At 48.3% G+C, this 15,919-nt stretch overlaps 1 protein-coding gene across 13 annotated transcripts in view; it reads right to left on the bottom strand.

The window, feature by feature from the left end:
* Positions 1–15,919, bottom strand: part of PTPRF (protein tyrosine phosphatase receptor type F) — a 1,477,204-nt gene that overhangs the window by 44,159 nt on the left and 1,417,126 nt on the right. For 8 of the 13 annotated variants that reach the window (XM_077450677.1, XM_077450676.1, XM_077450681.1 and 5 more), the window contains 6 exons: positions 13,568–13,761; positions 12,164–12,190; positions 9,049–9,166; positions 6,064–6,642; positions 3,449–3,546; positions 987–1,240 (listed from right to left, as the gene is read on the bottom strand). In XM_077450677.1, coding sequence (XP_077306803.1) covers positions 987–1,240; positions 3,449–3,546; positions 6,064–6,642; positions 9,049–9,166; positions 12,164–12,190; positions 13,568–13,761 — 1,270 coding nt within the window. The remainder of the gene's footprint in view (positions 1–986; positions 1,241–3,448; positions 3,547–6,063; positions 6,643–9,048; positions 9,167–12,163; positions 12,191–13,567; positions 13,762–15,919) is intronic. The other 5 variants (XM_077450680.1, XM_077450682.1, XM_077450684.1 and 2 more) reach the window with 1 other exon arrangement.

The raw sequence follows: 15,919 nt of genomic DNA, 5'->3' as shown, positions 1-15,919 counted from the left end.
CTGCCAGCGATCTTGGCTCCTCCTCTTCTGCGTCTGCCTCCATAGCAAGCGCTTTCTAAGGGGGCAGACATGCAGACTGGAACCCGAGCCAGGCTGTGTGTGTCCATTGACACACACACACACACAGGGTGGCTCAGCTCCTGCCCCTCACCCTGCTCTCTGCAAACTGGATTTGACCGACAGCAGAACTTGCCGCTTAGCCAGGCTTGTGAGAGCGGGAAGAGAGGAGAGAATACTGGCAGAAGGGAAAGTGTTGGTTGGATACAGGACTCGGGTAAGTAATTGGGGAGGGGGAAGGGTTAGGGCACATCGAGTGGCAAAACATTTTTCACCTAATGCCCCGTACACACAAGGGGATTTTCCACCGGAAAAAATCTTGGATGGTTTTTCCGATGGAATTCCGCTCAAGCGCGGCTTGCATACACACGGGTCACACAAACGTTCTCTGAACTTTCGACCGTCAAGAGTGCGGTGACGTACAACACTACGACGAGCCAGGAAAATGAAGTTCAATGCTTCCGAGCATGCGTCAAATTGTTTCCGCGCATGTGTAGGAATTTTGTGCGTCGGAATTTGTACAATCGATCAGAACTTTTTCCGACCGAAAATTAGCGAACCTGCTCTCAATCTTTTGCTGGCTGTAATTCTGCCAGCAAAAGTCCGATGGAGCGTACACACGGTCGGAATTTCTGACCAAAAGCTCTCATCGGACTTTTGCTGGCGGAATTTCTGATCGTGTGTACGGGGCATTAGTGCAGGGCATGCATTAATGGTAAAAAAAATAAAATAAAAATAAATAAAAAGTCTTGCCTTTAGAATCACTTTAGCCCGTGTGTCTTAATAGTTTGCGTATTACCAAATCACGAGGTACCGCGTGACCCAATCATGCCCCAGAGTGTTTGTCGGTCCCTGGTTTTGGGCACTTTTATACAATGTTTCCAATATTAGTATACAGGTCCCACCGGGGAACACCAACTGATAGTCACCTGACGGGGGCGCTGGTCTTTACTCTGGGCAGCTCCAGGGTAAATCGTCCTTCCTCCATGTACTTGCTGGCAGATGATGGCTTGGTCTGCAGGACGTCGGGAGCCGTGCGGATGGACACTCGGTGTTGGAGACCTCCGGCGCTGCTGCCGCGGTTCATGAGTACAAAGGAATACTCTGTGTCTGGCTGGAGGTTATTGATGAGCTTGCGCATGGAGTGACCGTCCACATCTACGTTCTGGTTGTTGTATAGAATCTGCCAATGGAGGAAAAACAATAAAAGCAAAAAAACTTAAAAGAAGGTTTTCATAAACAGATATCTGGAGCAGCGGGAAGGTGAGCGGGTCCGGGGACTGGAGCGGAGCAACTATCAGAACACGGAACACGTGTCGTGAAACGTGGGAATGCGATAGCGCAAGATTTCTAGGAGTAGACCTTGAATCTCTTCCCAAGGGCCAGCTTTCTACTTGGATAGATCTGATAGCAAGTGAATCTGAGCGCCATCAAATTCAACGTCATCCCCGGTGATTTGGATCCTTTATACTTGTACACAGCGCTGTTTTATCATACGAGCGAGTGCCCTGCACTTTACTGCATCAATAAATATCCTTTTTACGGTTCTATACTATGTGGATTTTCTCCTGCTTTGTTTATACCGTGACACCTTATTCCAACACGCCTGTCTGCGATCTACCGGGATGAGCTATATGGGCGCATGTGACTCCGTCATGGATTCAGATTAGTGCCTGACCTCACAAATGCTCTTCTGGAAGAATGGTCAAACATTCCCATAGACACCCTCCTAAACCTTGTGGACGGCCTTCCCAGAAGAGGTGAAGCTGTTATAGCTGCAAAGGGCGGGGCCAACTCAATATTGAACCCTACAGACTAAGACTGGGATGTCGTTACAGTTCATGTGTGCGTGTAAAGGCAGGTGTCCCAATACTTTTGACAGTATAGTGAATATACACACAATTCCATACTTTATACATTAAAATCAGCGTCTCCCGAAAAGTGTTGGATTTTTCTCTTGACTTGTTTAAACCACTCCAGGGAGCCCCCCGGGGTCGACCAGGTTGGCTGAGCTGCCTATACAGCGTTGGTTTCAGGCCCCAATGTTCTGCTCCGCACACCCACCCCAATGTTCTGCTCCGCGCACCCACCCCAATGTTCTGCTCCGCACACCCACCCCAACGTTCTGCTCCGCACAACGAACCCAATGTTCTGCTCCGCACAACGAACCCAATGTTCTGCTCCGCACAACGAACCCAACGTTCTGCTCCGCACAACGAACCCAACGTTCCGCTGCGCACACCGAACCCAACGTTCCGCTGCGCACACCGAACCCAACGTTCCGCTGCGCACACCGAACCCAACGTTCCGCTGCGCACACCGAACCCAACGTTCCGCTGCGCACACCGAACCCAACGTTCCGCTGCGCACACCGAACCCAACGTTCCGCTGCGCACACCGAACCCAATGTTCCGCTGCGCACACCGAACCCAATGTTCCGCTGCGCACACCGAACCCAATGTTCCGCTGCGCACACCGAACCCAATGTTCCGCTGCCCACACCGAACCCAATGTTCCGCTGCCCACACCGAACCCAATGTTTTGCTCCGCACACCGAACCCAACGTTCTGCTGCGCACACCGAACCCAACGTTCTGCTGCGCACACCGAACCCAATGTTCTGCTCCGCACAACGAACCCAATGTTTTGCTCCGCACAACGAACCCAATGTTTTGCTCCGCACAACGAACCCAATGTTTTGCTCCGCACAACGAACCCAATGTTTTGCTCCGCACAACGAACCCAATGTTTTGCTCCGCACACCCACCCCAATGTTCTGCTCCGCGCCCCGAACCCAATGTTCTGCTGCGCGCCCCGAACCCAATGTTCTGCTGCGCGCACCGAACCCAATGTTCTGCTGCGCGCACCGAAACCCAATGTTCTGCTGCGCACACCGAACCCAATGTTCTGCTGCGCACACCGAACCCAATGTTCTGCTGCGCACACCGAACCCAATGTTCTGCTGCGCACACCGAACCCAACGTTTTGCTCCGCACACCGAACCCAACGTTCTGCTGCGCACACCGAACCCAACGTTCTGCTGCGCACACCGAACCCAACGTTCTGCTGCGCACACCGAACCCAACGTTCTGCTGCGCACACCGAACCCAACGTTCTGCTCCGCACAACGAACCCAATGTTTTGCTCCGCACAACGAACCCAATGTTTTGCTTCGCACAACGAACCCAATGTTTTGCTCCGCACACCCACCCCAATGTTCTGCTCCGCGCCCCGAACCCAATGTTCTGCTGCGCGCCCCGAACCCAATGTTCTGCTCCGCACAACGAACCCAAAGTTCTGCTCCACACACCCACCTAATGTTCTGCTCCGCCACCTGGAGCAGAGCCACATAAAAAGAGCAGAGCGCGAGCCGCGTGTTATGGAACACTAACCTTGAAAGGCACGGCAGATTTGTACGAGTCGGGGACTTCCCAGCTGAGCAAGACCGATGTTTTCATCACCGCGTTCACCCTGAAATTCTTTGCAAACACTGCCGGGAGAGAGAAAAAAAAACCTTCTGAGGGGATTCAATAAAATTGTGAGACGATATGGGTTTCTGACACATTTTCACAATATGTTGATATTTTATTAACGTTTTAAAGGAATGTATCTGCTCTGAAAGAGACGTGGAGAGAGCAGGGAGATCAGATTACAAGCACATCGTTCGTTTCTTGGCAAAATTAAAATGTTACTAACCCCACAGCGGTATAACCAGTCTGTATATGCAGTAACGCATGCTTGGTAACCTCACTGTGGAACCTAAGGGGTTAATCCTCTGCTTTGTGTAAAAAAAAAAAAAAAGAACTCTAGCAATACACACCAAACTGAGCATGTGCAGAGTGCCCCCAAGGCTCTGATCTATCAGCAGACGGATTGAGGACAGTGGAAGAAGGGGCGGATCAGAGAAGACAGAATCAAACAGTTTTTTTTTTTACATAGACTGTCTGATTCTGTCTTCTCTGATCCGCCCCTTCTTCCACTGTCCTCAATCAGTCTGCTTGATAGATCATCCGCTTGGGGGCCCTCTGCACATGCTCAGTTTGGTGTGTATTGCTAGAGTTCTTTTTTTTTTTCCTTGGGAGGGTGCATGCGATCAGCACAGGGCCAATAAGCACAGAGGGTCGGGGCTCCTGCAGCCTCATAGGACGATCAGTGGAGAATGAAAACTCCTCCTACAAGCTTTAAAACTCCCATATCCTCCCTTAAGCTTTAACCAGACACTGATAGAAGTCACAAGACTGCTATACTGCTGATGAGAAAAAGTATTTATTGGGGAGACCTGATATATATATATATAGTGAATGCAGGCTCCTGGGTTTAGTAACACTTTAAGTTTAGGTTTTGCCAGGGCTTTTTTTTCCAGCGGGGACGCAGTTCCGGCACCTCAAACACTGAATGTATGTAGTGGTAAGGGAATGGTCTCTTTTTACGTCTAGAGGAAAAGAGATTTCATCTTCAAGTACGGAAAGATTTCTTCACAGTTAGAGCTGTGAAAATGTGGAATAGACTCCCGCCAGAGGCGGTTCTGGCCGGCTCCGTGGATTGCTTTAAGAAAGGCCTGGATACTTTCCTGAATGTACATAATATAATTGGGTACTGACATTTATAGGTAAAGTTGATCCGGGGAAAATCCGATTGCCTCTTGGGGGATCAGGAAGGAATTTTTTTCCCCTGCTGTAGCAAATTGGAGCATGCTCTGCTGGGGTTTTTTTTTTTCGCCTTCCTCTGGATCAATTGTGGGCATAAAATTGGGTATTTGTAATGTACGATTATTTTTTTATTTTATTTATTTGTTTTTAAGGTTGAACTGGATGGACTTGTGTCTTTTTTCAACCTGACTAACTATGTAATGGTGAAGTGTTCTGGGAGGTTTATTTTTGCTGGCTACTCAGGGATCTATTGTTGCTGGTGGATCTTATGTTGCTAGGAGGGGTCTACCGTTGCTTACTGCTGGAGGGTCTATTGTTACTGGTGGGGTTCTATCAGTGGCGTAACTAGAACCTTCAGGGCCCCGATGCAAGAAACCATGAAGGGCCCCCCTGAACCCCAGCCAGGGCCCTTCCCTCCGAGTCCGACGGTGGAACTCCAGGGCGTGGTCACAGGTATGACCTTTGTGAGCCCTGTAGTTCCACCACTGGTATCAGCAGTTTTTATTTATTTTTTTTTTTACATTTTTAGGTGCCCCATTGGGGGACTGTCCCTAGGCAGGATTGGGTCCCCGTCCCCAGAAGAGATGAGGTCCTTTTCTCCAGGGCAGATGAAGTTACTGCCCCCAGGTGAGAAGGGGTCCCTGTCCCCAGGGGAGAAGGGGTCCCTGTCCCCAGGAGGATATGGAGGGGGTATGTAATAGTATGTTCTAGCTGCCTATGCTGCTGCCGGCCATATGTAGAGGGGGCTGCATGGGCCCCCTGGATCACAGGGCGCGGTTGCGGTCGCGACTGCTGCACCCCCTATAGTTACGCCCCTGGGTTCTATTGTTGCTGAGGTGGATCTGTTGCTATTGGAGGCATTTTGCTGTTGGGGGGTATCTTTTGTTGATGGGGGTGGGATGTTCTGTGGCTGGCTGCAGGGGATCAGGGATGGTGCTTGGAGATGGGTAGGGGGTGGAGACAAGCGGTGACTTGGAAGGGGGGGGGGGGTTAGTACCTGTACCAATTATATGAGAAAAAAGCCCTGGGTTTTGAAAAAGCAATGAAGGAAAAATATCAGTCAAAATTTTTTAAATGTATAAAAATGAGATACAAAAAAAAAAATTAAAAAAAGGTGCAAACGTATAACCAAAAGCCTACAAACGAACTAAAAACACAGGGAAAAGGAGGGAAGGATATCGGTAACAGGGCAGGAAATGCCATTTTTCTTTTATAAAAGTTGTGGAAAAACAAAAAGGTAAAGAGGGAGGTTCCAAATGTCATACCTTAAAAACTTTACAATGACTATAGGTAAAACCTCTCCACAGCGTTTATAGAATATAAAATATAAGATGACCTGTCCTTCAAAACATCCATACCTTGGTCCACGGGCATTGTGCGTGACTGAATGCTGGGGCTGAGGGGCCCGGGCCCCTTGTTGGTCCTTGCCCTGACCTTAATGTCATAGGTGGTGTCTGGCTTGAGGTTGACCAAAGTGATGTGCGTGTCACGGGTGATGTTGAACATATCCTGAGGGCTGTTGATGTCTCGGTACACCACCGTGTAGTTCGTGATCTTCCCGTTCCGTTCCGCCAAGACTGGCGGGTCCCAGGACACCTCGGTGGTGGACGTGGTGAGCCCAACGACCGCCAGGTTCTGTGGGAACCCACTGGGCACATCCTCGGGCGTGGAGATCTCCTTCTCGTACTCCTCTCCAAAGCCGGCCCGGTTCTTGGCGGACAGTTTGAAGACGTAGGTGGCCCCCCGGTGCAGTTTGGTCACGGTGTAGTGATGGTCATTCTTTCCAAAGTCCATGGTGATGAATTTCTCCTCGTCCACCCGTTTATACTGCAGGCGGAAGCCCAGGATCTCTCCCATCGGCTCTCTGGGTGGATGCCACTGAATGAGGGCCGTGTTCTGAGACGTTGTGCCAATCACCATGCTGGGCCTGCCTGGCACTAGAATGATAAAAATTCATTTTATAAAAGGGATACGGACTCCATTGTATGGAACAAACATAAAACAGTGAGCCAAAGTCTGCCTATTCTACAGGACATCTTACATCATTGGATTAGAACTTTTAATTAGGATTCTAATCAAAGAGCAAGGTTCTTGATCTCCTGGTAGAAGCGGGTCAAGCCAACACCCAGCCTGCAGATTGGAAAATGAAGGAGCTGACACACTCCAAGGAGTCATCCTTCTACTCACTTGGAAGGCTGTAGATGGCCTAATCTTAAGGAAGAAGTGGTGAATCCCGGCATACTCATTTTTTCTTACTACAGTATTCAATGTGTGGTTTTTGTAAAGAGCCTTGTTGAGCAATTGTGGAGCCTAGCGATTTCTCTCTCTGCAGGGGCGTATGTACAGGGGTCGCCATTGCGACCTGGCCCCATGCTCCAGGGAGCCCATGCAACCCCCCCCCCCCCCGTACACCTGGAAAAGGGAGAAGGCATGTAGAGGAACCGATCCCTCCATGTAGTCGCTGAATGCTTGCCTTTCTCCCTTCCACAGACATTCAGCAGCTGCAGGAGGTAAATGGAGGGCATCGGTTCCTCTACACGATGCTCCCGCTGCCTCCCTATCCCTGTCCTGCTGCTCCGGGCCCCTGTGTGCTTCCCTGGCTTCCCCCCTCCCAGCAGCACTGCCGGGTTTCTCCCTCCCGCCGTCTGCTGCAGGGGATCTGTCAGGATCAGAGCAGGGAAGGGGTCAGTAAATATGTAATTTACCGTCCCCTTCCTTGTCTTAATAGTCAGTGATCGGTACCAATCACTGACACTTTTTTTTATTTTTTATTCATTCATAGCTGAGGCATAGTAAACAGTGCTTAAAGCGCTCCTCCACCCTGAAGTGGAAGTTCCACTCATCTGATCCCTCCCCCCCTCCGGTTCCACAATCAGCCCCTTTCAGGGGGGAGGGGGGTGCAGTTACCTGGATAATCCAGGTATCTGCACCCACTTCTGGGACAAGACCGCCGCAGATGCCCCGCCCCTCGTTGTGTTCTGGGAAACACACAGTTCCCAGGACACAGCGGGGACCAGCAGAGACGCGCAGCGCAACTCGAGCATGAGCAGTAGGGAACCGGGCAGTGAAGCCGCAATGCTTCACTTCCCGATTCCCTGAGAGAGGATGGCGGCGGGGGCAGCAGAGAGACGAGCGATTGCGCGTCATCTGCCGCCGACATCGCTGGACCCCGGGACAGGTAAGTGTCCATTTATTAAAAGTCAGCAGCTGCAATATTTGTAGCTGCTGGCTTTTAATATTTTTTTTTAAAGGTGCAGAACCACTTTATTTTATGAATGAATGGGAAGCCCTGCTATTCCTGTTCATTCATTCTGTGCAGCCGAGACTGCAAAGAAAGGGACTGATGAATCTGTCCTCAGTCCCTTTCTTTGTCTCAAAAGTGAGACATCAGGCGTCCCCCAATGGGTGTCCTAAAAAAAAAAAAAAGTTAAAAAACGAAAAATAAATAAAAATACGAAAAAAATAAATAAAGCAAAATAAAATGGTAAAAAAAAAACAATAAAAACAAAAACAAAAGCCTACTGACACCAGCGGGTTGCAAAAGTCTCACTTGTGCAGCTGAAACTGCAAAGAAAAGGGACTGATGAATCTGTACCTCAGTCCCTTTCTTGGTCTCAAGTGAGACATCAGGCGTCCCAACGGGTGTCCTAAAAAAATAAATATGTAAAAAAAAAAAATGTAAAAAATAAATAAAGCAAAATAAAAAAAAACAAAGTAAATAAAAAACAAAAATAAGAGCCTTCTGACACCAGCGGTGGAGCTACCAGGGTCACAAAGGTCGCACTTGTGCAGCTAAGACTGCAAAGAAAGGGACTAATGAATCGGTCCTCAGTCCCCTTTCTCTATCTCAAAAGTGAGGGTCTCAAAGGTTCGCACTTGGGCTTTGGCGTTCCGCCATCGTAGGGGGACCCCAAGATGGCAAGAAGGTGGCCCGCTGTGGGACCGTAAAAAAGGGTCCCACGATGGTAGTAAAGAGCACCAGGATCAGTGGGAAGGGCCCTGGTGGGGGGCCCTTAATCCATCCACAGTCCCCCGACTCGTACTACTGTTGGCTCCTTGAAGCACATGCAATATATAGACACCGCTCACCATATACACAAGGTGAGCATGTTTTGCCTTACACATTGGCTTATTTCCTAGCGATGGTGCACTCCATCTTTGTATTTTATAATACTGGGGGGTAACAAACACAAAGCTAAGGGAAATTTCCTCAAAGGGATCAAAGGTAGCAATAAAAAACACGATAGAGATTCTACCCCCCCCCTTTCAAAAATAAAGTGAAGCAGAGTTGGGTCTAAACACATAACTGCTTTCTTCTTCACTATAACACTGGGGGTACTTACCGGCCCCTGTAGTGGTCACGACTTTGGGCTTACTCCTGGCGCCGTCTCCCTTTGTGGTATAAGCCGCCACAGTGATGGAATAGGTGGTCTCTGGGGAAAGCCCAGTGATAAGGGCCTCCTGTACATGGGGAAATAAGAGAGCGGTAAGTTTAACTCCAACACTCAAGCTGCCAGTGATGCAGTTCTGCATTTTGCACAGAAGGGGGAACCGAAGGAACGCGCTACACATTGCCCCTTCTGCCTTTTACTAAAGGTGATTTTTTTTTTTTTTGTTCCCGGAGGTTCCAGTCTCACTCAGGGAGGATAAGTGGCTCAGTGCGCTGCAAATCACTTATGTTAGAAGAAGAGTACGAAGATTCCCGGGTCTCTGTAGGATAATTATCGATGGATATGCAGGCAATTCTGCAAAGGAGTGGACAATGCAGCTTTCCAGAACTAACTGGCAATACAGTGGTGCAAACAACAGGCACACCAGCAAACGTTTTTGTGATTTGGCAATGAAAAAAACAAAAAAAACAAATCCAAAACCATGAGAGAGAGAGAGAGAGAGAGAGAGAGAGCGAAATGCAATTTGTAGAGCGATAGCAATCATTATGCCCCCATGATTATTCAATGAGAATCACATCCCAGCAGACGCAGAGAAGTGGCAGAGCTGATTGATGCTGCTTGCCCGCCCCTGTGCCCTCCGCACCCCCCCCCCCCCCACCCCTCTTCAAGCCCTAATTTCCATGCAATACCCGTGACTTCCCAAGCTTGAAATCAAAGCAGGGAGGACTTGCGAAACAGAGAAACAGGAGGCAGTGAGGGAGGATGGACAGAGAACAGAATGCAGAGAATGTCCCATTATTGAACCAATGATTATGGGGCGGGGGGAGAGGGACTGTCACAGAGGTCTCCTTGCCCTCCCAGTACTGTAGACTGTAATAAGAAGGGCCCTCACTTATATGGAAGCTCCTGCATGTTTTGCAGCTTTGTGTGCTTGTTGCTCCAATGTTTTTCTTTATGTATTTGAATTATTTTCATTGTTTTCTGCGTGTGATACATTTTTTGTTACAAGGACTTGACAATCTCATTACCTTTCCCTTTTCTTTGTGCAGCAGCGGAGCAGATAACGGTGCCATGCAATGAATAATAACATTACATGGCCATTCATGCAGCTGGCACTGGGAGTACATGTGCACTCCCTACTTCTGCTGTCATTGAGCTATGCAACTATTCCGAATGACTGCAACTGTTTATATGAGCATTGTTTCATGTCAAGAGGGACCGTATGAAACAAACACTGACATCAGAAGTGCATTGCACTGAGCACCTGCATGGACCCCCACAATACCGGAACCTCTAATGATCTGTGCCCCCTACTCCTACAGGAAACATGGAGCCAGTTACTTGTGGGTGCTGCACAATGAGCAGGTATGTGGCTACTGGGTGAAGCTTTAAAGTATTAACATTACAGCCGAACTGAAGTCTCAGTTTAAATCCAATAAATACAATCCAGGGCCATCAAAACAAAATGGCCGAAAGGCTTTACAGAGCAGCCACAGCCTGAGCAAAAAAGCCTCCCCCCTGCCGCAAGAAGGACCCTTGTTTTCTGTGTGGAGACAGTGGTCTCTGTGAAGACACTCGAGCCAGCAAAGCCATGCTGCTTGCTGAATAAAGCCGAGTTCCGCCCCCCCACCCTCCAAAAATGTAAAAAGTCAGCAGCTACACATACTGTAGCGGCTGACTTTTAATATTGGGACACTTACCTATCCTGGAATCCAGCGATTTCCGCACCTCAGCCAATGTTTCCATCGGCTGTCGGGAGCTGCAGCCAGCCTTGCGGCTTCACAGCCGGGTCCCTACTGCGCACGCACGAAGCCGGAAGTGGGAAGTCCGCCGGAAGTGGGAACGGGTACCTGTCAAAAACAGGTACCCACTCCCCTCAGAAAGGGGCCAAACGTGGCACCGGAGGGGGGGGGGGAGAATCATATAAGCAGAAGTTCCACTTTTGGGTGGAACTCAGCTTTAAAGGAAAACTCTAGTTCTGGCTTATCGGGGGGCTTGTTTGAATTCTGAATTGAAAACACTGCTTCCACTCAGAGAGCAGGGTGAATCTCTACTACACATGTGTCAAACATAAGACCCGTGGGCTGAATCTGGCCCTCCAGGCCATTTTATGTGGCCTGGCCCTCCAACCTACCTCTCCTGCAGCTGTGGCACCCCCACCCCGCCACCTCCACCCCCCACTTGTCTCAGCAGAAGGCAGCATAAAAGGAGGACAGAACTCCTCCACCAGATCCTGCACTTCTCCCTGCAGCCGCAGAGAGTCTCATCTCTGCGCCCCCCCAATCTTAGCAGTGAGCAGAGAGGAGGACGTACAGATCTTGTGCATCTCTGTGCAGCCGCAGCACCACCTCGTCTCCACCTCCCCGGTCTCAGCATTCAGCACATTCCGGCAGCCAACTCCTGCCCTCCTCAGCACAAGGTAAGAGGGGTGCATTGTGATGTAAGGGAGGATGGGGGGCTCATGACTTCTGATGGTGGGGGGGGGGGGCTTGCTCTGGACATCTAGTCTTACAGCTACAACCAGCCCTTTGAGAGCAGCCATAATGCTGATGTGGCCCACAATGGAATGGAGTTTGACACCCCGGCTCTACTACTTCTTTCTGAAGAAAAAGAAGGTAAACATTTTGCAGATCTTTTGTTTTGATGCACCTGCGATGCAATTAGGTGAATTGAAGTGAAGATTCAATTAGGCTTTAAATCTACACAGTCCTGTACAGTGAACAGGTATGCACACCAACTGCACTAAGCAATGCTTTGAATGTGTTTGTGCTACAACCTCAAGCTTGCTTTTACCCATGTCACGTTACAGGATAGCAGTATAACGATTGTGTGGAGACGTGATGAAGGTACAATTGTCCTAAAAACTGACACGATGGTGATGTTGTGCACATCTTTGCAACTTGGTTCTGCCCAAACATGGCTTTCTATAGTGTGTAGGTGTGATAGGTGCTCTTTAAATTTGAGGTTATCAGTCGGTAGGAGTTGGCTCTGTGACAGCCCCTGGCCCTCTCGCCTTCACAACGCGATCACGCAACCTTCCCACGGACGGCAAACAAGATGTACTCACGTATTCTGCAGATTCCTCGGGTCTCCACTGGGAGGGACAGAGAGAAGAGGGGTAAATGGGATATGCAGGAAAAGGGTTACAACAAGCAGGGGTGTTGGCAGCTAATGCTGGCTCTATGAGAAGGGTGACATGCTGGGGATAGATGGGAAATGTACACATATAAGAGCGGGCAGGGTCGGGGAGAATGTGAGGAATAAATGGATATATATTAGCTCTGCAAAGGAGGGGCAGGAAGTGTTGGGGGAATTTACAAAGATGGGTGCGGAGAGAGGCAGTGCCGAGTAAAATCAAATTTATTAATCGGCAAGACCTCTATTGGTAATTCTTTGTTTAGCAGCTGGATTTTCATCTGCCTAAAGATGACCTGTCATGACAGAAGAACGTAGGAGGCCACTGCTAATCACTTCCTGAAAACAATAGCTGCTGTTTATTGTGATCCTTTGTCTTCAACACTTTCGGAGTCATTGAACAGCTTTAAAGATCAGGAAATATGACTTCACTTGCTAAATGGGACAGTGACCCCAGAAGAACCCACCAACAGGTCATATGATTTCAGGTTCTCCTTCATCTCCCACAGTTAATGCATCACAGAGCTGAGGGAAATCCTGAAAACATGACCAGTTGGAGGTACCCAAGTACTGAATATGTGATTACTGCTTTACAATATGACCTAACCCCAACCCCTCAGCATTTTGGAGCACCACACCAAAATGCTGAAGTCTAAAAACGTTAATTCCAATAAAAGGTTCAAGCAAAATGGGTTTATTTGCACTTTGAAGATTCCAAAGTGCCCTATTTCACTGGGGCTTGATCTAAAGGTAGAATTTAAAAGGATGGAGATCTAATGTTGGCAGACTGTTAGAATGAAGATCAATGTATGTATCATATACAGCTATGCAAGCTCCCTCATCAGCATCATGGTGACCGATGAGCAACATCGCGGTGTGGAGATTCAACACTGCGGCGTGATGCTTCTGTTCTTTCTTCCTCTTCCAGTTTCTGAGAGCCTTTCTGTAAGTAGGAGCTGCCGGCCCATTATAAAAAGAATGCACGCCATCCTTATCATGATACATTGACTGAAAGAAAGCCAACTTTGGAATCCAGTGCCACCCATCCCTCCACTTGTTGGAATAGGACCCGACCAAGTCAATAGTTGGCCATGCAATGTGATCGATTCTTGTCTGCACCCTACTTGAACTATGCACTCCCTTGATGGCTCACAATTTACTGTCAATCTTTGTAAATTCCCCCGCCAGATACTGCAGGACTCTCTTTAGCAGGTGTTACTCTAGTCTTAGGATTAGTGTGGGGTGGAGGAGGTGGGAAAAGGGTCACACCAGTGGAGATCCAAAATGTCCAAGTCTTGAGCCAAAAACAACCCCAACCGTTTTCTCATCAACTCACCTGAGCCTCAGCCAGCATAACGTCCTTAATGATGGGGTTGCCACGAGGTTCTCCACCCTCAAGGCGGACGTAGGTCACTTGGTAGCCCCGGATCTGCCCGTTCTGCTTCGTGGGGAGAGGCGACTTCCAGCTAACACGGATGGATGTGGAATTGGCCGAGTCCACCTCGACCTTCCTGGGTGGAGCGCTGGGCACTGCAGAGGTACAGGGAGGGAGGATTCATAAATCTATACATTAGAAAACAGAATGAAGACCATAGAAACGTGTGAAACAAAAGGATTGACCACTTGCAGCAGTGAAGGAAAGCAGATCTTAGCAGTCTATGCTACAGGAGAAGAGGTCAGGCTGCCCAGCACTTCTTGACGTGCACTATCAAAGGTTAGTGTGATCCACGTATAATTTGGTACTTGACAGCAGTTGTGTGGCAGGCAATTGAATGCAAGGCACTCTGTGAATTAATAAGGAAGCCAAATCACACATCATGCAAAAGACCTTGCCCCTTCCTAACTTCTCCTAAAATAGTTTCTCAAAGGTTCTCTTGACAAGCTATAATATAATACTTACCCTTGCTGCACTCCCCCACTGCTCCCTCCATATGACCAAACCCTCAAGAATAACCAGCACTGCTCATCATGGGGGAGCATGTGAGCTGCATCCATTACTCCCACGATGCCGTGTCTGAGCGGCCAGAATGCAATGCCTGAGCAGCTAATCCTTCTCCTAAATCAGTGGTTGCCAACTTATGAGCTAAAGGGGATCACTAATGCAGCCCCTGACACCACAAAGGGCCACACATAAAGTTCAGTATACGTAATGCTAGAAAACCAGCATCCGACCAGTGCTAATGGCTTCTAATGAAGCCCCTGACATCACAAAGGGCCACACATAATGTTCAGTATATGTAATGCTAGAAAACCAGCATCTGACCAGTGCTAATGGCTTCTAATGCAGCCCCTGACATCACAAAGGGCCACACATAATGTTCAGTATATGTAATGCTAGAAAACCAGCATCTGACCAGTGCTAATGGCTGTGAGCGCTGATCAGTGTGTGCGGGGAGATCGCTGCACTAACATCGCATGTGTTAGTATGGCGATTTTTTTTTTTCGTTCAGCCTGCTGGGTTGAAGGAAAAAAAAAAAAAAACTTCTAATGTGTACCCAGCTAATGTGTAGACAACTGTCACTGGAAAAAAAGGTCCCTATTGGAAGATTTCCACTCCAATTCTGTTTTGGTGGCAATTTTAACATTTTGAATTTTCATTCTCCTTCAAGCGGAAGTAAACCCATTGATTTAACAATTTAAAAAAAACAGTTACATTCCCGGCACGTGCCAGAAATGTAACTGTCACATTGGTTGTGCTCTCAGCCAAACCATCCAATGGCTGGTGTCATAACGGATCACATGTGCAGCACCATGGCAGTTGATGATTAAACAGAGGCCAAGATGGCAGCTTCCTTGGCTGAAAACGATTGGAGGGTTTACTTCCACTTTCAGTCCCAGTGACAATGGCCACCAGGGCAAATAGAGAGTGCATGAATCTCCCCAGCGTTGATATAGATAGCGGCTCTAACCCTTCCCCACTTCATCAAAAATGGAAAAAAATAATTTATAATAAGTTCTAATTCTAGATCCACTATATCGATGACGTTTTTTTAGTCAAGCCATCTGCATATAGGTGGCAGCAAGGAGCCTGCAGTGAGTGTTTTGCTAAATACCCTTCAGGTGTTCCCAGACTGCCGACAAAAGAGAGCGGCGTGTCTTGGTGTACTGCGATGCCTGGGTGAGACACTACAGCTGTGAGCATACAGTTTGGGTCTTAAGGTTTAATATGCAATTTTTACTGGAGCACAAAATTATAAAAAAAAATCTGAATTTGCCAACTTTTTAGAATTCTATTTCTATCTTTTTGGACATCCGATGAAAAAATCTTTTCGATATGGGTTGGTTTTGGTGGTAGACATTTTGCATGAGCAGTTTAAGGCTAAAAATTGCTAATCAAGTCATCTCATTGGCCTGGTTACGGTATGCACCACTCAGATATGGCCAGTTTAATGTACAATTTCATGCTGTAATCAACCAGCAATATGGAAAAACGAGTGTTGTTTGCTGGAAATCCATACTTAAGACACAAATTTCTGCCACAATGTTGTCAGATTTTGGTACTGGGGGTGTGTTCCGTTCTGCAGTCACATCGAGCAGTGTGGTAAGGACAGAGCAGATGGACAGGACAGGAGAAGGACTAGGATACGGAAGTACAGAGAGCTTTTGAGGTGCACATAGAGTGCTTGGTGCCGCAACCCGGGAAAGTTGAACGTAGTGAAATAAGAAGCAGGTGATAAGGTGAGAGAAG

The sequence above is a fragment of the Lithobates pipiens genome, unplaced genomic scaffold (assembly GCF_037356315.1).
Source record: "Lithobates pipiens isolate NorthernLeopardFrog02 unplaced genomic scaffold, aLitPip1_a1.2 Scaffold_23, whole genome shotgun sequence".
Lineage (NCBI taxonomy): Eukaryota > Metazoa > Chordata > Amphibia > Anura > Ranidae > Lithobates > Lithobates pipiens.
This window is presented reverse-complemented; position numbering and strand designations above follow the sequence as displayed.